The sequence below is a fragment of the Xenopus tropicalis genome, chromosome 4 (assembly GCF_000004195.4).
Source record: "Xenopus tropicalis strain Nigerian chromosome 4, UCB_Xtro_10.0, whole genome shotgun sequence".
In the NCBI taxonomy this organism is placed as follows: Eukaryota; Metazoa; Chordata; class Amphibia; order Anura; family Pipidae; genus Xenopus; species Xenopus tropicalis.
Window position 1 is genome coordinate 128,255,373 of NC_030680.2, and position 25,099 is coordinate 128,280,471.

Here is a 25,099-nt window from a genome sequence, read left to right on the forward strand (position 1 = left end):
TCCTTATAGCCATTAGCCAGTGGCATGACTGAGCAGTTGGAATCTCTTTATGTGTGGATCGAATGACATCACTTTAATGATGGCATCTCTATAAACAAGGATATGCATTAACACTGACCAGAGCAACCAATCAGCTGTTTGACTTTCCTTAGTAACTGTACTAGATTAGTAAGAGATAACTGATGATTGGTTGCTTTTGGGTAACACAGCTGGGGCAATGTTTTTGGGCAACACGGCAGGGGTAATTGGTTTCCAAACCAACCAATGTATGTCTTCAACCGCTAATATTTAATAAAACCTTCTATATATGGAGCGTCCAGGATTCGTGACCTAGAGGCAGCCCAGTACCAAAAAGAATGGACCAAAGGTGGCCAGGTGCAATTATAGCTTCTGACTCTGCCCCTGTTGACTTGAGTTAGCAGCTTAATGCTCCAGGTATAGGACTCTCCTGAATGTCTTCCACCACTAATAAGTAAAACTCTCTACACAAGGAGTGCCCCGGATTCATAGCCAAAAAGCAGTTCAGTGATACACAAAATTGATAAACTGTGGCCATAAGTGGGACAATAAAAGATGCTAACTAGTACATTGAATTTGTTGATGCAGCCTCCCTTGATGGGTCCCCCAAGTCCCCATTATTTGATATAGTCATTGACCCAAGGGTCAAATTATTGGATTATCCTGATTTGGCCTATTGCATTGGTGGCCAAGTCGGGTAAAAATCTGCTCATATGGGCCAGCTTTTGCCACTTGGACTAACCCAAAGAGAGTGTTCTCTCATTACAAGATATCACTAAATGAATAGTAAGCCCATATAACAGCAGTGTATGTACACATGGCAGGGTGTAGTTGCCTATACTTGGGATGTATTTCTATGTCCTGGATGTAGCCATAAAGAATTTAAAGGAAAACTGTCACCCAGAATTAATACTTAACCAACAGATAGTTTATATCTTAAGTGGCCTATTAAAGCGGCTTACCAATGTGAAATATAAATATCACTACATCTTTTCCCTTGAGCCACCATTTAGTGATGGGCTGTGTGCTCCCTCAGAGATCAGCCGACAGGAAATAATGCAGCTCAAAGTGTAACAGGAAGAAGTGTGGGAGTAAAAGACAGAAGTTTTATTTAGGATTACCCAATAGCACATAATACTGAAAACGGATATGTTTATGAACATTTTATTTGATGAAGCAGAGTGTTACATATGAACTGTTTTATGGGAAATAGCGTTATAGAGACCTACATTGTTGGGGGATATAGCTTTCCTTATACAGGTATAGGATCCATTATCCAGAATGCTCGGGACCAAGGGTATTCCGGATAAGGGGTCTTTCCGTAATTTAGATCTTCATACTTAAGTCTACTAAAAAATCAATAAAACATTAATTAAACCCAATAGGATTGTTTTGCATCCAATAAGGATTATTTATTTCTTAGTTGGGATCAAGTACAAGGTACTGTTTTATTATTACAGAGAAAAAGGAAATCAGTTTTAAAATTCTGAATTATCTGATTAAAACGGAATCTATGGGAGATGGACTTTCTGTAATTCGGAGCTTTCTGGATAACGGGTTTCCGGATAATGGATCCCATACCTGTATTACAAAACATGGAAAAACAATGACTTTGAACTGACTCCATCCACATAGGTACAAGAGACCAGCTTTAAAATGAGAGGCCACGAGGATAGGAATGCAACAAATTATCCATACCTTCAGCTGAGTGTGGGTACTTTTGTTGTGCTTAATGTGCCTCAGGTGAAACCACCTGAAAGGAAATAGGTCCAACTGTCTTCTGGCAGATGGAACAAGAGTTTCACAACTGTAAAATAATCTAAATTACCCTTTATAGAACAACTTGCCCTTTAGATGCTGGAATACAACAATCAACAGTACATTGACAGCTTACGTCTGGCTGTGGCATTTTGGGAGTTGTAGTTTAGCAACATGGGAAGAGTCTTTGTTTTTTCATGTCTAATAGCAAATTAACTGGTGTTTCTTTTGAACACAATACAATTTTAAATATGGAAAACATTATACCTCATTCCAGGTACATGAGTATTATCCTGTGAATTGAACTTCTTGGGCTGGGGGCACAGTGCTGGCAGGAGTCTGAACTTGGGAAGTTTACATGTGTCGTGGGGGTAAATAAAGGACAATTAAGAGGAGTGGGCAGTAAGCAGAGCCAAGAGGCAGCACATGGAAAATACTTGTAAGACTGTCTGGAATGTGTCGGCTTAGAATAGCTGAGCAGCGGAGAGCCATAAACACATTGGCCAATTCGGTCACAGGGACAGGGTACAGTGACGGAGATTCAGAAACAGTGCAGACCACATGACTGTAAGATCCCCTGTAGATATCTTACTCTGAGCCAGTATGAAAGATAGCCCATGCCAGTCAGCTGGCTAGGGATGCTGGGAATTGTAGTTTACAACAGCTGGGAGTGTTGCAGTGGATTAAAAAAATAATTGTCACACATTTTCCTCACTGGTAAATTTCACTTAAATGTGCATTTGTAGGTGGTTTTCTTCATGTACCATAGGTGTTGGGTGGACTTCCTATATAATCAATGAAAGGCAGGCATTATTTTTGTTGCTTGAGAAACTTCCATGCATACCTTGAGCCTTAGGCTAATGGCTCACAGAGCATTTTGACCAACTCTGCCATCTGGCGGGAAACCGTGGCAGACAAAATGCATGTTGTATACCTATCCCCACTTGTAATATTAATCTATAAAAAGTGCACAAAGCTGTGACAAGCTACCAGCTACTATTGCAAATGGAGGAGGCTTTATAACTAGGTCAAGTTGTTATTATGGTGGACTTTTATTATCTGGACATTGACTGGAGTAATGGGGTGGCTAAATCAGAAAAAGCTAGTAGGTTTGTAAATATGCTAAATGGCAACTTTTCATTTCAGGCAGTTCAGGAACCTACTAGGAATGATTCCCTTTTGGACCTGGTTATATCTAATAATACTGAACTCATCTCTAACATTTGTGTGGGTGAGCATTTGGGGAACTCATCATAATATGGTCTCGTTTGAGATAATGCTGCAGAGACAGCTCTAAAAGGGAATAACTAAAACACTCAGTTTTAAACGTGCAGACTTTGCCAGTATAAGGGCATCTCTGCAATGTGTCAACTGGGAAAGGTTTTTCTCAGGGTTAAACACTGGAGGAAAATGGAATATCTTTAAAACATTGCTTAGCAAGTATACAGATCAGTATATTCCCCTTGTAAGAAAGGAAAGGCATCGCAAAACCTTTATGGTTGAATAAAAGTGTTAGTGTTGAAGTTGGTAAGAACAAATGTGCTTTTAAAGCATTGAAGTTAGCTAGGACCATCAGCTGGGTTATCAGGATCTTTTATCAGGTACAAGGAAGCAAATAAAGCATGCAAAAAAGCTATCAGGCAAGCTAAAATAGAGATGGAAAGGGGTATTGCAGCTAGGAGTAAAAGGAATCCAAAATTATTTTTTAAATATGTAAATAGTAAAATGAAGCAAGAAGGGGTGGGAACCTTATTATCACAGAGGAGTCAGTTTGTTGATGAGAACAGGGAAAAAGCAGAAATCAGAAAAGCAGAAATTGTCATGTCTATACAACTGAGGAGCCAGCTAATCAAGGCTTCCCTTTTAATAGACCCAATTCTAGTAATATAACTACTGATGCATGGGTCACCTGGGCGGGAATTCAAAAGAGACTTGAACATGTAAAGGTAAACAAAGGCCCAGAACCGGATGGATTCATCCCAGGATATTAACCCTTTCACTGCCAGCCGTTTTGGTTAAAGCGGAACTTGTATTGCCAGACAGTATTTGAACATTTTGCACTGTTTCACTTTAGGGGCCTTTCCTCGGGGGGACTTTTAGTTTACCCAGGAAAACAATATATTGTTTTTTTCAGGACAAACTAAGCTTTCAAAATATGGTAGAATTTTGGTGTAATTCCAATTCTGTAACAAGATATAGGCTTCCAAATGTCTAAAAATTTTAAAAAAATCATATTTTTCATAATATAAACACACATACCAGAAACAAAAATTATTTTATGCACAAAAATACAACTGATTTGGAAAGTCCCATGTCTCCTGAATGTGCCAATACCAAATATATATAGTTTTATGGAGAATTCTCACTTGTATAGGTCAAAAACTCCCAGCAGTACACTACCAAATTTCCAAAGCACTGCTTCACAAAGCTGCATACTTTAGATTTCAAGGCCAAAACTTCCACTAACAGAAGGTTTATACCAGAAAATTACACATTTCTGGAAAGAACAGATTCTGGAGAATCCAGAGTAGGCACAATTGTCAGTCTACTCCAAACTACCAAGTCGCAATGCTTTCCTAAAGTTATAGGTTTTTATCAACATTTGTGAAGTTTTAAAAAAATTGCTTCAAAGCTTCGAGTCTATAGTATCTTATCTCCTACAGGTCATAAAGTAACCAAATAAAACACCCTAAATATGAATGCCAGGGGTCCACTGAACAGTTTGATGCCCAATATGTATAGGTTTAGCTAAGTATGTGGCATGTAGGGGCCCAAATGTGAACATACCCCCATGTGATCTATCATTTCTGTCATTTCAGCTCCTGCAAAATCAACACATTTACATTATTATATGTGGAATAAAGCTAGTAAAAAGTATGCTCACCCCAGAAAGTCATATATTTTTGGAAAGTACACATTCCCCCGAATCTAAAATGGGTACCCGTGTCTTTCTACTCCAAAGTACCAAGCCACAAAGCATTTAGAAAGTTAGCAATTTTGATGAAATTTCCAAAAATCCCTTCATAGCTTCCAGTTTCCAGAACCTTATCTCCCACATAGCATTAGGTACCAAGATAAAACAACCTAAATATGAACGCCAGGGGTCCACTGAACAGTTTGATGCCCAATATGTATAGGTTTACCTAAGTATGTGGCATGTAGGGGCCCCAATGTGAACATACCCCCCTATGATCTATCATTTCTGTCATTTCAGCTCCTGCAAAATCAACACATTTACATCATTATATGTGGGATAAAGTTAGTAAAAAGTACACTCACCCCAGAAAGTCATATATTTTTGGAAAGTACACATTCCCCCAAATCTAAAATGGGTACCCGTGTCTTTCTACTCCAAAGTACCAAGCCGCAAAGCATTTAGAAAGTTAGCAATTTTGATGACATTTCCAAAAATCCGCTCAAAGCTTCCACTTTGCAGCATCTTATCTCCCACATAGCATTAGGTACCAAGATAAAACACCCTAAATTTGAACGCCAGGGGTCCACTGAACAGTTTGATGACCAATATGTATAGGTTTACCTAAATATGTGGCATGTAGGGGCCCCAATGGGAACATACCCCCATATGATGCGTCATTTCAGAAAATAAACACATTTACATCCTTTATGTGGGATAATGCTACAAAAAAGTATGCTCACCCCAGAAAGCCATATATTTTTGGAAAGTACAAATTCCCTCGAATCTATAATGGGTACACATTTCCTTTTACTCCAAAGTACCAAGCCGCAAAGCTTTCCTAAGTTTGCCGATTTTTATGATATTTCAGAAAATTGCCTAAAAATGTTGCAGTTTGCTGCATTTATATCACACAATATCTTGTGTACAATGGCAAATCACCCCCAATAGGAACACCAGAGGTCTACTGAACAGTTTGATGCCCAATATGCATAGATATACCAAAGTCTGTGGTGTGTACTGACCCCAAAATGAAAATAGCGTATATGGATTTCTAGCCTGCCAACTCAGCTTTTGCATACAGAGCCCCCTGTCAGCGTATTATGTGCTGTAACACCCCCAAACTATACAGAAAAACCCAGAAAACCATATATTTTTGGAAAGTACACATTTTGACAAATCCAACATGGGTAAAGAGTCCTTGCTACACCAAAGTACCAAGCCGCAAAGCTTTCCTAAAGTTAGTGGTTTTTATGACATTTCAGAAAATCGCCTAAAAATGTTGCGATTTGCCACATTTATCTCACACAATTTCTTGCGTACAAAGGAAAATCACCCCAAATAGAAACACCAGAGGTCTACTGAACAGTTTGATGCCCAATATGCATAGATATACCAAAGTCTGTGGTGTGTACTGACCCCAAAATGAAAATAGCGCATATGGATTTCTAGCCTGCCAACTCAGCTTTTGCACACAGAGCCCCCTGTCAGCGTATTATGTGCTGTAACACCCCCAAACTATACAGAAAAACCCAGAAAACCATATATTTTTGGAAAGTACATATTCTGACAAATCCAACATGGGTAAAGAGTCCTTTCTACACCAAAGTACCAAGCCGCAAAGCTTTCCTAAAGTTAGTGGTTTTTATGACATTTCAGAAAATCGCCTAAAAATGTTGCGATTTGCCACATTTATCTCACACAATTTCTTGCATACAAAGGCAAATCACCCCAAATAGAAACACCAGAGGCCTACTGAACAGTTTGATGCCCAATATGCATAGATATACCCAAGTCTGCGGTGTGTACTGACCCCAAAATGAAAATAGCGCATATGGATTTCTAGCCTGCCAACTCAGCTTTTGCACACAGAGCCCCCTGTCAGCGTATTATGTGCTGTAACCCCCCCTAACTATACAGAAAAACCCAGAAACCATATATTTTTAGAACGTACACATTCTGAGGAATTCAAAATAGATAAAGTTATTTTTCTACACCAAAGTTACACATGGCAAAGCTACGCTAAAAACAGATCAGGAATACTAATACAGGGATAAAAATGCAATAAAACCACAAAAATTGTGCAAATTAGTGAAACAACAAAATAAGTCACACAACAGCGTAATTAGTGGTCAGAATATCTTATCCAATAGTCACGCTGTCATAATAAACAGTTTTTAAGGAAAAGAAACTAAAAACAAAGTGGTAAAAAAAATTGAAATTTTTTAAAAAAAAAGTGTTTGTGTATACATGTGTGTGCATGTGTAAAAGTTGTGTGACAGTGTGTAAGAGTGTATATGGGTGTATATAAGTGTGCAAAAAAAACCCCAAAAAAACTGTAAAATTGTGTGCTGTATGTAAGTGTATGTAAGTGTGTGTAAGTGTATATAAATGCAAAAAAAATCACCCTTACCTGTCTTTAAGTTTGCCTGGTCCTGGTGCTGCAGTTCTGCCCTCCATCTCGCGTGAACTCGCGTGGGCGGCGGCTAGAGAGGAAGCAGGAACCTGGCAGTAAGCAGCAGACGCGATGCGTCTGCTGCTTGGGGGGGAGGCCCTGCAACGATCGCGTTGCAGGGCCAGCCTGACAGCCCCCCTGGCTCGTTGCCCAGGGGGCTGTCATGCTTTAAAGCTCTCTGCGGAAACGACACATGCCGCTTCTGCAGAGAGTATGTTTATCTGCCAAATGACGTACGGCGCACGTCGTTGGCAGATAAAGCCTTTTAATGCCACGCCGTACGTCGTTGGCATTTAAAGGGTTAAACAAGCTCAGCGCTGTAATTGCCAAACCTCTTCACTAAGGGCTCTGGTACACGGGGAGATTAGTCGCCCACAACAATTCTCCCTTGTTGCGGGCGACTAGTCTCCCCGATATGACATCCCACCGGTGATGGGATGGCATACGCGGCGGCGCGATCGCCAAAGTTGCCTCGATTTCCGCAAATCGAGTGGTGGTAAATGGAACATTTTCTAATTGGCCCAGTGTTGTTAGTGGAGTACCGCAGGAGTCCGTTTTTGGCCCTTTGCTGTTTCTATTTTTGCTGATGACACTAAATTGTGCAAAACTGCAGGATGCTGCCGCTTTGCAGAGCGTTTTGACAAAATTGGAAAACTGGGCAGCATAATAGAAATGAGGTTCAGTGTTGAAAAGTACAAAGTTATGCACTTTGGTAGAAATAATATAAACACGAGTTATACACTAATTGGTAGTGTGTTGGGGGGATCCTTAATTAAAAAAGGATCTTGGGATTTTTGTAGATAACAAGTTGTCTAATTCCAGGCAGTCATTCTGTGGCTACTAAAGCAAATAAAGTGCTGTCTTGTATAAAAAAGGGCATTGACTCAAGGGATGAGAACATAATTTTGCCCCTTTATAGGTCCCTGGTAAGGCCTCACTGTGAGTATGCAGTGCAGTTTTGGGCTCCAGTCCTTAAGAAGGATATTAATGAGCTGGAGAGAATGCAGAGACTGCAACTAAACTGGTAAAGGGGATGGAAGGGTTAAAAAGGTGTTTGTAAGGAGACATGATTACTCTGTACAAGAAGAATAGAGGGGATTATAGGCAGATAGGGAATGTTTTTTCCCATAAAAATGATCAACGCACCAGAAGCCCCACCTTTAGATTAGAGGAACGGAACTTTCATTTGAACCAGTATAGGGAGGTTTTCACGGTGAGGACAGTGAGGTTGTGGAATGCCCTTTCTAGTGATGTATGTGAGTGTATAGATAGGTCAGTATAGGTTTGTCTGTGCTGGGTTTACTTGAGAGGGTTAAACTTGATGGACTCTGGTCTTTTTTCATCAGTATGCTAATAATGCTGTTCATCCATATTTTTTTGTCCACTGCTGTTCTGTGCCGCAGAGGAACGGGTGTGCAAACTGCATATGTGCCATAGGCCTTAGGCAAAATAGATCTTGATCATTTCCTTATAAAGAGCTTTAATTGGGAGGAAGAATCTGGTTAAATAGCTTCTCCTGTGACAGTTGCTCTGGAAATCCACAGAAGAGCATTAGTTTTAAGGAGAAGGTAAGCTTTAATTACTGCTGGGTGCCAAATGGTTGGCACCACCCAGCTATTGTAATCACAAAGCTTATACCCCAGGGCAGTGCTCCTGTTAGCAGGAAACTGTACTTGCCCAAGGTACTTTTTTGTTTGAGCGATCCTCTTCCTGCTTCTGTGTTTTGTAGAGTGAAAAGTCAAACTTTTACAAAAAAGGCTTTAGGTGGGTGTTTAACATTTTGCATCTGCCCCAGTGATTAAACATTTCCATCTCCAGTAATACATATCATTTTCTTCCGTTTCATTTTCTAAAACAAAACTGTATCAAGCAGAACAAATATCCAACCGAAATGCAATGTATGGTGCTAATGGTAAATGCAGGTAGGTGCATGCTGCCTGTTTGGTGGTGACTTTAAAGACTTAGACACTTAGTAGCAACTACTTCACGGCTTCCAGAAAATACCCTGCCATAGACAATACTGAGAATTATCTGCTAAAACATACATTGAGACAATTAGAGTAAATTAGCAGCATTTTCTATTTTTATAGCCTTGACAAGTAGTCTTAGCCCTTGGGCTCATAGAGTACTGTATGGGGTAAAGACAGGCCATAGTGTCTTATCATTTACTGGCTTAATCCTTTGTGCCTGCAGAGCAGCTGGTGTTGGGATCACACAAAGAGCTGAAGCATGCCTGGGACCAAGACTACGATGCGTTAGTTCTTCCTCTACTTGATGAATCTGAGCCATGTTATATTCTGTATCGGCTGGACAGCCAGAATGCTCAGGGGTACGAGTGGATCTTCCTGTCCTGGTCACCTGACCACTCCCCGGTATGATTCCTTCTGTTTCTTATACGCTGGCATTAGTGTCATGTACCTCTTTAACTGCAATTCCCTTCTTGTTATTACTACATTAATTAGAAATTGCAGCACCTCCTTCTCCACTGATGTGGTGAAACCCTTACTAGGAGTGCCCCACCTTGTGGACAAATATTACTATGTATGTATATTGATAAGCTGCACGTTTCCATGGTGGAGGATCATTTGTTCTTGGAGTTCCATCTGTGGTTTGGCAATAAATGCATTTACTCCCAGTTTGCAAAGAATTATTAGTATCAATAAGGGCACGGACATATTAATTTGCTGTACATAGCTAGCAGCGCCAAGGCATGGGGCAGTTTTTTGTTGGGCAGATTTCTGTACCCAGATATTAGGCTGCACTCTATTTATAGTAAGCAGTCTAGTGTACACCTGCTCTATTTATGTGTTTATTATTTGCCACATGTCTTGTTTATTTACCGTTATTTGGGCCAGGGACTCTATATCAGTCAGGTTAATGAATGCAATGCAAATCAGTCAGTTCACTGTAGTAGTTTATAGAGCAGAGGCAGACATTTCCAGACTGCTCAGCGTCCCAAACAGCTGTTATATACTGCTTCTGAGTTTTCCTGAGTTGTTACTTCTCACCTTTCAGTCACTACGGGAGCTGGGTAATGAACAAAATCATCCCACAGCCAGTTTACTGCAGTATACATTGCCTGCAGTATACATTGCCCCAGCATCCGGGTATATGTTTCTGTCCAGGCATTGTATGCATAAGGTAGCACTCCAGCGGTGGTGGTAATTCTAATATAACAGTTAAAGCAGCTACATAGTGGACACAAAACCATCCACATTATAAAGGTTGTTGTGCTGCCTGCCTAACTAAAAATGTAGGGGGGCAGAGCTGTTGTTCTGTGGAATAGAATGTACCTACCCCTGCTCCAGTGCATAAACATGCAGTTCCCTGCCTCACTGATAGTTGATCAGTCTCTTTCTTTGCTTCAGCACAATATGACCAGCATTAGCTGCTGGAATTACTTGTGTGCAATTTTATAAAGGGCTAACATCTCTCTGCTTTTGGAATAGGCAGAGCTGTTGTTCTGTGGAATAGAATGTACCTACCCCTGCTCCAGTGCATAAACATGCAGTTCCCTGCCTCACTGATAGTTGATCAGTCTCTTTCTTTGCTTCAGCACAATATGACCAGCATTAGCTGCTGGAATTACTTGTGTGCAATTTTATAAAGGGCTAACATCTCTCTGCTTTTGGAATAGGTGCGGCTGAAGATGCTCTATGCGGCTACAAGAGCAACTGTCAAGAAAGAATTTGGCGGGGGACATATTAAGGATGAAATATTTGGAACACTAAAGGTTTCTCTTTATATATTTTCTGGGCTTCGGTAGGCAGTAGAAAACCATTTAGGTTGATTGAATTGAAAACCAGTAAAATAATGTTATAATAAATTATGTTAGTTGGCTTTATATAGGCAAGTTAGTAAAAGGGCAAGTAAGTTGGACCGATCTGAATTATTGGAAAGGTCATGTAGATCAGGGACAACTGGGTCTTTACCATGTTTGGCCACAAACAAACTGTGCCCAATTGGGATGACCCAATCAGGTATGCTATTGGGTGGACCACATACATGGGCCAATAAGCTGCTGAACTTGCCTTAATGGGCCATTTGGATCAGACCATAATGGGGGCCAAGGGAGAATTGTTTGTTATTGCCCAACAGGATTTATTACCTGTCCACCCTATATTGAACAGCCAGGCCATTGGTGGGCCCCATACATGAGCCAATAAGATGTTGACTCTGTCTGTCTTATGAACCTGCCCACCAGATATTGACCAGCCATGCCAGTGGTGGGCCCCCATAGATGGGCCAATAAGATAAGACCCAGATTTTGGTTTTCAGAGACCATAGTCTTGGACCTGGAATTAGACAGAGATCTGGGCTCTGTTTATAAACTGTAACTGAGCTTGGGTGCAGGTAGTTGGGCAGGGATTTGAGCGTAAATCAAAATAGAGTCCAGTAAATTAGGCTTTTACAGACTTTGGCAATGGACTCATTCCTTCACTGGAATTCACTGGTCAGATACTGTGTCTGGGCTTAATGGGCAAGTAACGGGATTAAACTGGGTTTGGTTGAAGGACATTGCCTAAGTATGGGCATAGTTTACATTTGGGGCAGTTACAACATGGGGCACATCTAATCTTCAGGTTAAAAAGGTTTTTTTTAAGTAACTATGGAATCTAATGTTACAGGAAGATATTGCTCTCGGTGGCTACAAGAAACATGTCTCCTCGTGTGCAGCCCCAGCTCCTCTCACTGCAGCAGAAAGGGAATTACAGGAAATCAAGATAAATGAGGTGAGTAACTGAGAAGGTGTAGGTACATTGATGATGGTAGTGTAACAATCACATTAGTATGTGAAGCTTTCATTAACGTAATCACACATATCTGATACGGTATGAAAATGGCTTTTACTGAGAGGCCTTACTTGAGCACAGTGAGAACAAATAAAGGAGAACCAAAGCCTAAAAACAAATTTGGGTAGAAAGCCTTGTTTTATATACTGAGCATACTGCACCAGCCTAAAATGTTTATAACTGTAGTGATTCAGGTCTTCAAATTTGTGTATGGGAGCTCCATTTCTTGGATTCTGTTAGGAGTTAGTGACACAGCACATGCTTAGAGGTCGTCACAGAAAACAAGGTTCATGTGTTATATAAGCTGATGCTGCAGAGCTGATTATTAAGTTCTGTTGCAAACTGTGCTAGTTTCTGAGCTGCAATGTAATGAGAATCTGATTTAATTCCTAATTAACCTTATATTGTGATATTTATATTGTATATATAAGTACAGTACATTTATACTTTGTATATACAGTATATTATGGGTCAGTCCCTAAACTCAGGTAAGTGCCAGCAGCACAAGCCTAAAAGATAATGTGTAGCATTTCTGATCTACAAACCGGATTCCAAAAAAGTTGGGACACTAAACAAATTGTGAATAAAAACTGAACACAATGATGTGGAGGTGCCAACTTCTAATATTTTATTCAGAATAGAACATAAATCACGGAACAAAAGTTTAAACTGAGAAAATGCACCATTTTAAGGGAAAAATATGTTGATTCAGAATTTCATGGTGTCAACAAATCCCAAAAAAGTTGGGACAAGTAGCAATAAGAGGCTGGAAAAAGTAAATTTGAGCATAACGAAGAGCTGGAAGACCAAATAACACTAATTAGGTCAATTGGCAACATGATTGGGTATAAAAAGAGCTTCTCAGAGTGGCAGTGTCTCTCAGAAGCCAAGATGGGTAGAGGATCACCAATTCCCACAATGTTGCGCAGAAAGATAGTGGAGCAATATCAGAAAGGTGTTACCCAGCGAAAAATTGCAAAGATTTTGCATCTATCATCATCAACTGTGCATAACATCATCCGAAGATTCAGAGAATCTGGAACAATCTCTGTGCGTAAGGGTCAAGGCCGTAAAACCATACTGGATGCCTGTGATCTCCGGGCCCTTAAACGACACTGCACCACAAACAGGAATGCTACTGTAAAGGAAATCACAGAATGGGCTCAGGAATACTTCCAGAAACCATTGTCAGTGAACACAATCCACCGTGCCATCCTCCATTGCCAGCTGAAACTCTACAGTGCAAAGAAGAAGCCATTTCTAAGCAAGATCCACAAGCTCAGGCGTTTTCACTGGGCCAGGGATCATTTAAAATGGAGTGTGGCAAAATGGAAGACTGTTCTGTGGTCAGACGAATCACGATTCGAAGTTCTTTTTGGAAATCTGGGACGCCATGTCATCCGGACCAAAGAGAACAAGGACAACCCAAGTTGTTATCAACGCTCAGTTCAGAAGCCTGCATCTCTGATGGTATGGGGTTGCATGAGTGCGTGTGGCATGGGCAGCTTGCATGTCTGGAAAGGCAGCATCAATGCAGAAAAACATATTCAGGTTCTAGAACAACATATGCTCCCATCCAGACGTCATCTCTTTCAGGGAAGACCCTGCATTTTTCAACAAGATAATGCCAGACCACATTCTGCATCAATCACAACATCATGGCTGCGTAGGAGAAGGATCCGGGTACTGAAATGGCCAGTCTGCAGTCCAGATCTTTCACCTATAGAGAACATTTGGCGCATCATAAAGAGGAAGGTGCGACAAAGAAGGCCCAAGACGATTGAACAGTTAGAGGCCTGTATTAGACAAGAATGGGAGAGCATTCCTATTCCTAAACTTGAGAAACTGGTCTCCTCGGTCCCCAGACGTCTGTTGAGTGTTGTAAGAAGAAGGGGAGATGCCACACAGTGGTGAAAATGGCCTTGTCCCAACTTTTTTGGGATTTGTTGACACCATGAAATTCTGAATCAACATATTTTTCCCTTAAAATGGTACATTTTCTCAGTTTAAACTTTTGTTCCGTGATTTATGTTCTATTCTGAATAAAATATTAGAAGTTGGCACCTCCACATCATTGCGTTCAGTTTTTATTCACAATTTGTTTAGTGTCCCAACTTTTTTGGAATCCGGTTTGTACTTTTTGTTACTCTTTAGTTCTCCTTTAAAGTATTTCAGCCAGGATTCACCACTAACAATTGGTCAGTGGTCAATAAAGTACTACTGCAGTTAATTACAGTTTGAGAGTTACACTGACTAACTGGCATTCATTTAATATTCATTTATTTATTCATTATTGCGGGGTCTTCAACATCTTGGCAGATTAGTATCTGCACTTAGTCTCAAGGCTGTTTCTGTAAATCATGCAGTTTGATAATTAAGTTCCCCATTAACCCTCTGTGTCTCTCTCAAGGTGAAAACTGAAATCAGCGTAGAGAGTAAACAACAGACTCTGCAAGGACTCTCCTTCCCTCTAAGGCCAGAAGCGGAGGGGGCAATCCTGCTCTTAAAACAGAAGAAAATCAATTATATTCAGCTGGTAATTCTGTTCCTACTACTGCCAATATAAAGCCTTTCCTAATTCTTCCTTTTATTCACACATAGTGATTCGTAAAAAGTTCCTACTCTCCAAATTAAATCTTTGTATGTAATTCAAATCACAACAGTTATTACAGCTTTAAATGCAAAAATCAAAAAAAGAACAAAATATGACTATGAAATAGGAACCATGCCAAAAAGAAAGGTCTTAACCCCTAGATGAAAGCGAATAAGTAAACATCATTAAAATAAAAACAAAAAAGAAAAAATCCTTTGAATTAAGTAGTACAGGTATAGGATCCGTTATCCAGAGAGCTCTGAATTATGGATAGGCCCTCTTCCATAGACTCTATTATAATCACATAATTTTAATTTTTACAAATAATTTATTTTTTTCTGTAATAATAAAACAGTACCTTGTACTTGACCCCAGTTAAGATTAATTCTTGGTCGCAAAACAATCCTAATGGGTTTAATTAATGTATAAATAATTTTTTAAATTATAGAGATCCAAATGATAAAAAGACCCCTTATCTGAAAAAACCCCAGGTCCCCAAGCATTCTGGATAGCAGGTCCCATACTTGTAATTAAAAAGCCTTATGTATTTCCAGATCTGCCAGTACAATTAAAATACGTAACCCGTAAAATCAACATTAGTGCCATTATGGGAGAGGCCTCTCAAAAGTAATCGCTGCCCAATCTGCATATATACATAACATTAAATTAACAGTATATAAATATAGCATAACATAGTTGGAGTGTGGATAACAACAAATTGTGGTCTCTAAAAAGTCCAGACAAGGTATAGTTCAACACTCTGGATAGATGGAGCTTACTGATATCTGCATATATATAAATTAAACATTGCTAGAAAATTCCGGTTTTAATTACTCCTCTGAAAAATGGATATATTAGTTAATAGAAATAACATGTCTTTAACTAGAGGAGTTTTGTCCAAATCTCCTCCTGTTCTGTTACCCTAAAATTGTGAACCATCAAGATTACCACAATGGTGAAGATATAGGTGTTTGGCAATGGCTGATGTCAAATATAGCTAATAATCTCAGACCATGCCTGCCTTTGCAGTCCAGCTTATGTGATGTAGTGGGCCAGATATCCCACAGACTGAAAACCCAGATTCCATATTGTACTTCAGCTACAACAATGAAGACATTTTTGGAATTCCTGGCAGTCTTGAGTGCCCTAGCAGGGCCCATAACTTGTGGACCTCCATTTGCAGAGTTCTGACTTAGGCCAATAACTCTTGTGATCTGTAGAATCTTTTTTCCAACACCCACATTCTGCAAGTTTACCCACTAGTGCCTTTACCACTATCGACTGCCTTTTGGTTTTCTGAATGTCTTTCTGTTTTGTAGAGATTGGATCTAGAAAAGGAGACTGTAGACTTGGTTCATACAAAGCATACAGAGCTAAAAGATCTACCAGGGAGAATACCACAAGACACAGCCCGTTACCACTTCTTTCTATACAAACACTCTCATGAAGGAGACCACTTGGAATCTGTAGGTAAGGCTACAACTTGGGGATGAATGACTTCCAGCTCTGTGGGTATTGTGCCTGGTAGTTGCAGTTCAGTAGTATTTAGTCTTGCCCCACTTTTTGCTTTTTACATTCTTGATCAGTGTCTCATTAGACCACCAGGATTTTTCCCAGTGGGCCCTAGCAAAAGTTGCCCATTTTGCACATGCATTTCTACCTTTTCCAGGGCTCTGCATGTGTTTTTATTTATTTCCCAGCAGTGAAAACGATAGCAAAGAGTTAAAGTGGTCATACATGGGCGATAAAAGCAGCCAGTGATCAGCATTTTATTGGCCTGTGTATGGGGCCCTCAAACGGGCCTACCTGGCCGACATTTGAATGATTGTTGGCCAAATATCAATCAATGTCCTGATGGCCTGTATCCAGTCAACGGGATCATACCAATCCAATATCTTCCACCTCAAGGTGGTCGTGTTGGGGAAAGACCTAAACTAAGGCTGGCCAAACACTAAAAGATCTGCTTGTTTGGCAAAGTCACCAAATGAGAAGATCTTTCAGTGTGTGGCCAGCCCTAATTTAGGAGTCAGTGATGAGGACAGGGAAAAGACAGAGGACAAATTTATTGCAACAGTTTAACAGCCTCCCTGGATTTTTCTGCTTATTACATAGACCTGGCAGGTTGAGTTTCAGTATAAATGAAAGAGCAAAAGCTAATAGATTAATAGAACAACAACACAGTCTGGGAAAGAAACAGCACAGGGCTATAGAGATTTGCACAGACGCCCACAAAGCGTTATGATGGCCATACACCATAAGATCTCAGAGTAATCCAGTCTTTTGGCCCTAGGGCCACACAATAGAATTACAATGACGGAGTTAGAAGCAGTCAACGCGATGACTGCATCAATGATCTGATGTGGACCCCGATCCAACAGGAAAATCAAACCTGCCAGATATTGGTCAGGGGTCCCCATAGGGCAGATAAGCTGCTGAATCAGTCTAAAGTCTGCAGCTTGATTCAGCCTGTATTTGGCCACCTTTAGTCATGAGTCTATGTTTTTGGAAGTTGCCACACTGGTTGCTGTGATATCTCTCTATAAAATATTTCTCATAAACTATTTTGAAGAACATTTCCCCTGTGGCTATATTAGTCAATTTCATTTGAACAGTGAATTAAAACTGAAACAATTGGGGTTACCAATTTTTCTCGGAATCCCAGCTTGGCACTGTTCTTGATGTAGTATCTGTTAGAGTTTAATCAGCGTTGACTCATTCCTTTTATTTCAGTGTTTATCTACTCCATGCCGGGCTACAAATGCAGCATTAAAGAGCGAATGCTGTACTCTAGCTGCAAGAATAAGCTTCTGGATTCCGTAGAACAGGATTTCCAACTGGAGATTGTTAAGAAGGTTAGAGCCACACATACTTTATCATAGCACTTTTACAGAGCATTGCTTACATGCTAGGATAAGTAATGCAGAACAAAGCACTGTAGCATAATTCAGTTGAAATTCTTGATATTACCATTTGTAAGTGTGGATTTACTCCCTGAAACAGGCGAGGTTCCAATTCATGGTCCTGCATGGTACCCGCAGAATACTAACAAATGGGTAGGAAGTTGGGTATTAAAGTCATGATGTCCTGACTGTGGCTGGTCCAAAGGTTCCCAGCAGAGGAAGTCAGGTGCAAGGAGGGGATGGTCTGATGGGTTTCTGTAGGCAGACATTTTAGGGAAAATGTGGGTCCAGCTTGGATTGTGGGTGCCTGCTGGAGTTAAATTTATAGGGAGTCATCAACTTCACTTACAGTAATACAAATAGCACGGAGAATTGCTCTTTTAAAATTTACCGTTTAATAGCCTTATAAATGCCCTGTAAATTTTAACACCAGAAACTCCATTTTTGGGCATTCAAACACACAGGGAATTTCTATGGCTAATTTTGCAAACAAATTTGAAAATATTTTGACTGTTTATAATCCAGTCAGAGAAAAATAATGATAAAAAAAAGGTACAGGGGAAGGCAGATTCTAGGAGCCCCATTGATGGGATTCAAAAGGGGACATGGGTACCTGCATGTAGGGGTACCAGTAAGAAACTAGTTAAGGGTGGTTTTGTTGAAATGTATTGAGTTGAGGGGGAAAAGCCAATTCCATGCTCATAGAGTAACTATAGCTTTCCCTTTTGTCTTCCAGATTGAAATTGAAGATGGTGCTGAACTAACGGATGAATTTCTGTATGACGAGGTTCATCCTAAACAGCACGCCTTCAAACAAGCTTTTGCCAAGCCCAAAGGACCTGCGGGCAAACGTGGACAAAAGCGCCTAATTAAAGGTCCTGGCGAAAATGGGGAGGACAGTTAAATACAGAATCGACGTGGTTGTTTCCAAAATGGCAGATTGTCCTTTTACAATATTCAGGAAATGTTTTGGTTCATTTGCTTTTCTACAATGAAATGAGGACCTGGTACGTAGGCCCCTGGAGGGGATGCCTGCTTGCCTCTTCTCTAGTTTCATAGGCTTGTTACATTGAGATGGTCCGGACTGTGTTTTTTGTTTTTTTTTTTTTAAAGCTTCTGCATTACCGCCCATTCATCTGTGTCAAAACCATGTTTGAACGAGGGGACAGAGCTGCCCTATAATACACATTTCAGTTGTATCTTTCCTATGCCAGTTTCACAGTTAGTTGTACATTTTCCCAGGTCATGTAGAGTTACTGGTACCTGTCCCATGCCAGTGGAGACATTACAGTGCCTACTCCATCTGTATATACTAAGGCGACTTGGCTGGTGTATTGAGTTGCAAGTCACTTGACTTTCCTACTTTTGTAGCTAGTTGTGTTTGCTCGGTTTCATGCCTTCAGTATGCCCTGTGCTGGTCTAGTTGCCTGTGTTGTAATTTAAATTTCTGGGCAACAGGTATCATCCAGTATTGATTAATATGTCTTGGACCCAAGTGTAAAAGTGCAATAACATTAAGAGAGACTGGGCTATGCACCCATCGGGAACTGCATGGGTTAACAAAGGTCTCCTCTTTGGTGGCGAAGTGGCATAACACTGCATCTGGATAGATTGGTTGGCTCTCCATGCTATAGCTTGGCAGATATTGCAGTCCTTCTTATGGCATCTCATACTGTTACATTAGTTCCTGGGAGTGATGATGCACATTCCAGACAAAATCATTAACAACGATCATAGTCTACCTGGAGGGGAAAAAAATGTCAATATATTCTTACCCTTAGCTCAGAATTTTCTATGAATATATATAAAAAAAGAGGAATAAAAGTGATACTTTTTTTAAAATACAAATGATTTATTTTTTTTCTGTCAGTGTTGGAGCAATGTGCCATTGTGTTTCTGCGCTTCCCTCCTGCAACTGCCCCCCACCTGGAGCGGAGACTGGTTGGCTGCCAGTTTCAGTGGAACCAGTTAAGGCTAGATCTGAAGTGAGCCATGATTAAGACACAGAGGAGAAGCTCAGCGCAGGGTAAAGGAATGTTTAATAAGAGGGAAAATGCAGGGTGCTATTGGCTGCCGTTCAAGTGTGACCATAAGAGCCAGGAAAAGGGACTTCATAGCAACTGCTGCAAACAGGCAAATGTTCTGCCAAAGCTTCTTGGTAAAGAACAAACAGGACCCACTGCTAAGGTGTTTGTTTGGGAGGGGAGGACTGAGATCTCTCTGGGATGAATATGATCTAATGGGCTGGAGCTCAATTACCTGTGCCAGGGGACTGTGCAATGCTCTGCTGCTGCCTTTGTGTTCTCTGGGACTATATGAGATGCTTGTTGAAAGATTGAAGAGATTAAATGTGCAACTGCTTTCCTGGAAGGGATACCTGCAGTACAGGTGATGGGCCTGGGGCAAAAATAGATTTCACAAGGCTCCCACTGTTGAAAATATTGAATGGGCTGACCTATGGACACTTGTTGGAGTAAAATTCCCAGCATGCTTTTATCATTGGGGGACTGACTTGTAGCACTTTATTTACAACTAAAGTCTAAAGTTTAACAGACAGTTTAAGCAACACTGATGCAAAATGTTACTGTCACCATCTTGTACTGTTATAATATTGCTATACCCCACTATCTCTGCTACCTACGCCTACCTTACCTAAAGACTGCTCCAAAGGAGAAACACCATCCTAAATGTTTAATCTACAATCATGTTACAGGTAAAGCAGCTTTTATGTACAGAAGATCAATGCAATTTAAGCTTGGAATGCCTACCCTTCTCCTGTGCAAAACCTGTAGGGCACGCTGCCTGTGACTGCAACATGCCAGGCGGCTTAATGTCACTGGCGGGTTCCAGCCCAGGCCTGGAAGTGGTACACACCCCTGACAGAAGGAAGAGAAAGGGCAGCATGGGCTAAAGGTGATATATGTTGGAAGGCAGGAGGTAAAGCAGAGCCACAGGGATGGCATTGGAAGTAGAGATAGGTTGTGAGGTTAAGTGAATGTAAAGAATACAAGAGTTGGAGGAAAAAGGAAAATGCTGGGAAAAGAGGCTGAAAAAAGAGTAAAAAAGAGAGGTCCAGCTATTATGAATTCTGTTTTGTATTAGACACAAAAATGCTCCTTGTCTCCAGTTAAAACAGGCTTATATAACTTTGAAATACCAAAAAAAAGCACCGTTATTATAGTCAATCAATTTCCTTATCATGTAAATCAGGTAGATGTCTCCAACCAAATTATAAACCAAACCAAACAAAGCATCCCCGCTTGAATCAACCCAAATGAGTAATAATCCAATTGTCACTAAAAGTAAAAGTACATTTATTATATGCCCATACAAATTACAATTACCATTAAGGTGTCCATACAAGGGCAGATTTTAGCTGCGCATTTGAGTCCTTTAGACAGATTTGGCTTAAGGTGGCCATACACGTGGCGATCTGACGATGTTTCGTACGACCATCGGTCGCACGAAACATCGTAAGATCCGCCACACACCATTCAGGGCTGAATCGGCAGGTAAGGAGGTAGAAACAATAGGATTTCTACCTCCTTCTGCCGATTCAGATCTGAAGGGAGAATTTTGGTCAGGCGCCTTCTATGGTGCCCGATCAAAGTTTTCAAACTGGTCCGATCGGCGAGTCGTCCGATATCAGCAGGTTCCTGCGATATCGGTCGACTCGCCGACATACCATACACGCACCGATTATCGTACGAAACGAGGTTTCGTACGATAATATCGGTACGTGTATGGCCACCTTTACCTGCCCAGATTCACCTTACCTGCCCAGATTCACCTTACTTGCCCATGTATCGGCACCCCCAACAGGTGTACCTGGTCTAAAATTGGCCAAATCTGCTAATTTGTTTTTCCGTTGGCTCATTGATGCAGTCCCCGATCCGAAGGCCCTAGGGCAAAATGATTGAATTGGCGCGATATTGCATACCTTTAGGCAACCTCACCAAATGAGTGACTCTTCCCATGTATGGCCACCTTAACCTTTAAAACCATGCTGCAGGGCGGACACAGGGGCCCTGTCTTCCACTATCTACTGTATAATGGAGTTATTACAAGACACGTTATCACAAGTGCCCTCAGTATGTAGATATGTATGGCCGAAGGTTTGCTAATTCACTGGAGTACATGACAAACAGTCCCAGGCTGAGAGTTCTAGTTAGGCAGTGCTGAAGATAGAAAGTTCTGTGAATCTGGTGCTGCCTGTGCAGCCTTAGCAAACACTTGTCTCGGATGTAAAGTTCCTGGTAAGAACTTATGTCCAATATGTATACCCAGCTACTGTACTAAGTGCACATTAGATGGGAGACTGGGCCCCAATTCACCCGCATAGTTTTAAGGGTTATTTTTATTTGTATAGGCATATAATAACTGCGTTTCCTGTTAATGATATGATTCCAATTGGATTATTACTCATTTGGGTTGCTTTAATTGGGGATTAAGTCTCCTTTTCTCTTTGTTTTCATAGGCTTGTATAATTCTGATCAGCTGGTTTTGCCTCTGGGCATTTGCATCCCATGTGGCATAAAAACTCTCGGACAAGAACATATTTGCCCCTGCACGGTAATCCCTACACTCCCAATTGTCCATTGTTTCTGCAAGAACAACAGTAACATGTTTGCTGGCAGACAAAGTGGCAGGAAGTGAGTCATTATTGTCTGTTGTAGCAACATTGCAAAGTAAATGACAGCTGTATATTTCACGTAAACCCCACACACAAAAATAAATTCAGTGAACATTCTCTTTGAAATCTTGCCACTATGGTTGTTCCTTCTCCTCCTCTAACTCATTTGGCCCCCTCTCAGGAATTGACTTTGGCTGTCGGCTACTGGGCATGCTCAGGTTTTCTCAGCTCAGATTACTAAACACACCCTCCAGTTTGCCCTTAATAGGGCAGTACTTCCTGTATTCTCCTTTTAAATGTGGTGTTTGATGCACCTGGTGTTACACTTGATAAAGGGCAGTAGTGCTTGAAACATGTCGTGTAAATAAAACACCCAATTTGCAGCTAGTAGTTCTGCTCTTTTTGCCTTGTTTCCCTACTTTTCTTATTTTGCTGGTGAAGCATTCACACATTTGGTGGAGGTGTTTGGGAAATCGGCCATATCTCGATTGGGCAGGTTTGATTTTTCCATCAGATCAGGGACCGACAGCACCTATACCTGCACATAGGTCGGCATATCGGGAGAAGATCCACTCACTTAGGGACCTCGCCAAAGGTGCAGATCTTACAGTGTTTGACCACCTTAACTATTGCTGAACTGGTTGCAGAGTAAATGAGAATGCATTCATTGTTACAGTAATACTTCAAGGAGAACTAAGCCCTAAAAATAAATATGGTGTGTAGTACTAATGATCCATGCCTTTAAAGTTGTCACTGGAGCTCCCCATCTTGTTTCAGTGGTACTGCACCTGGCCTTGAACTGGTGCAAAAGCCAAAATATTATTTTCATCATTTCAAGCCTACATTTTATAGTTCACCTTTAAATTTGGATGGGGGGGGCCCAAATTGTGCAATTCAAAACATCCGGCCTGGTCAATGAGTCGTTATGATTCAACACTTGCACCAATGAATATATGATTGATCACGCATTATGGGCTTGTATTGGACTTCAGGAGATGTCAGTGAGTGTGAGTAAGCCCTAAGAGCAAGCATCCAATTTATCCAAGGGACAGATGGCACTATGTCTGTTCTAGTGTGACCAGTAATCAGGCACAAGAGATCTTCAGCATATCTGATGGAATTCCTTAAATGGATCCTGTTGTGATTTTTATGGTGTAGTTTTTATTACTAAATTTTTTTAGCTGTAATATTGGTGTGTAGGCGCCATCTCGGTGCATTGTGCCTGAGTCTGAGCTTTCAGCCAGCGCTGCACATTAGAACTGCTTTCAGCTAACCTATTGTTTCTCCTACTCCCATGTAACTGGAGGAGTCCCAAGCCGGACTTGGATTTCTTACTATTGAGTGCTATTCTGATACCTACTGGGAGCTGCTATCTTGCTCCCTTCCCATTGTTCTGCTGATCTGCTGCTGGGAGGGGGCGGGGGATATCACTCCAACTTGCAGCTCAGCAGTAAAGTGTGACTGAAGTTAATCAGAGCACAGGTCACATGGCTGAGTACACCTGGAAAACTAAGAATATGGTTAGCCCCATGTCAAATTTCAAAATGAAATATAAAAATTTTTTTTTTTTTTTGAAAAACTGATTTCAATGCAGGATTCTGCTGGAGAAGCTCTATTAACTGATGTGCCACAGTATCCCTTTAAGAGCCTACACATTTCTTCAATCAAAGGCAGTCTTTCCTGACTCTGGTCCATGGGAGCAACAAAATGGAACGCAGACTCAGTGGGTACTGGGGCTGTGGAATATAGAGGGGCCAGAATGACGTCCATACAGTTTTCATACATTTTTGCAAAACACAGATTTGGACCCTAAAAAGAATGCTGTGGGCCTAAGTAACTTCTACTGATGTTACTAGCTGTGGCAATAAGTTGTGTAAAAAATGCAACAGGAGCTGATGGTCCCTAAACTGTGCTGTTTATTATGGGAAAAGGTGTTGAATATCTTAAATTGCCATTGGAAGAACCACAAGTGCAACCCGGAAAGACGGATTTTGATTCCACTCCTCCTATTTGTTCCAGAAAACTAAAACCAGATAAGTGTGTACCATGTGGTATTATGTGAAGTCCATACAAACCTTCCTGTATATACCTGTAAATACAGCAGCTGGTGGCCTGGTAACCTGGTAAATTATTCAAAATGTTGAAACGTATTTCCTTTTTCTCTGTAATTATAAATTATTACATTTTACCTCATCCCAAATAGGATTTAATGAATCATTATTTGGGTCAAACTAATCCTATTGGGTTAATTAAATGTTGAAATGATTTTTTTGTAGTCAAGAGTATGGAGATCCAAATTACGGAAACACCCCTTATCTGGAAAACCCCAGTTCCCGAGCATTCTATATTTTATCTTACAATGTGTTATGGGGGCAATATGGAACTGGCGTATTATTTATCCTGCCATGTGTTTTGGATTTTCTGAAATGAACCTCTGTACTTATCTTGTCGTGAGTTTTGGGCTTTTATACATGGAACTGGCACTAGGTGTTCTGGAGGGTATTAAACATGAAATTGCCACCACATTTACTGGGCCAGATTTAAACTGGAGGCGCCCCTGGGCCTGCATGGCTCCCCAGCCCCCTCACTGGCATCAAATGCGTGCGCACAAATGCTCATATTTTGTTTAAAGATTTAAAGAGCTATCAAATCTCCTGCATTTCCCCAGCACTTCAGGCTGAATTTGTATGCGGCTGGGCAGCATTTCGCCCATAAAATTCTGCCACCCTAGGTCCGGGCCTTTGTGGCCTTTGTACAAATCCGAGCCTGCATAACATCTTGCTTTGTGTTCTGAGGTATAATAAACAGGATTGGGAAACTCTAGGAATTTAGATGATCTAAATCTCTTGCGCTCCCCTGTGCAACTTTTGTACAGTTTCTGTGTTAACAGTTCCCTTATCAGCAACAATCACAATGAAAGACCAAGCCATGGGAAACACTGAATTTTCTTCTGCCTCAGGCTGCATTTCACCTAACAGGTGACTGGGGAGGTCCTGATGTGTTGATCCCACCCAGCCTGCCCCACCCATGCCAAG

General features: G+C 40.9%; 1 protein-coding gene across 1 annotated transcript in view; it reads left to right on the plus strand.

The window, feature by feature from the left end:
- Window positions 1-18,364, plus strand: part of twf2 (twinfilin actin binding protein 2) — a 33,192-nt gene extending 14,828 nt beyond the window's left edge. Inside the window, 7 exon segments of the mRNA NM_001129945.1 lie at window positions 9,339-9,517; window positions 10,783-10,878; window positions 11,774-11,878; window positions 14,349-14,474; window positions 15,851-16,001; window positions 17,262-17,383; window positions 18,168-18,364. Of these exon segments, the coding sequence (NP_001123417.1) occupies window positions 9,339-9,517; window positions 10,783-10,878; window positions 11,774-11,878; window positions 14,349-14,474; window positions 15,851-16,001; window positions 17,262-17,383; window positions 18,168-18,335 (947 nt within the window). The 3' untranslated portion in view covers window positions 18,336-18,364.
- Window positions 18,365-25,099: the final 6,735 nt, after the last annotated feature.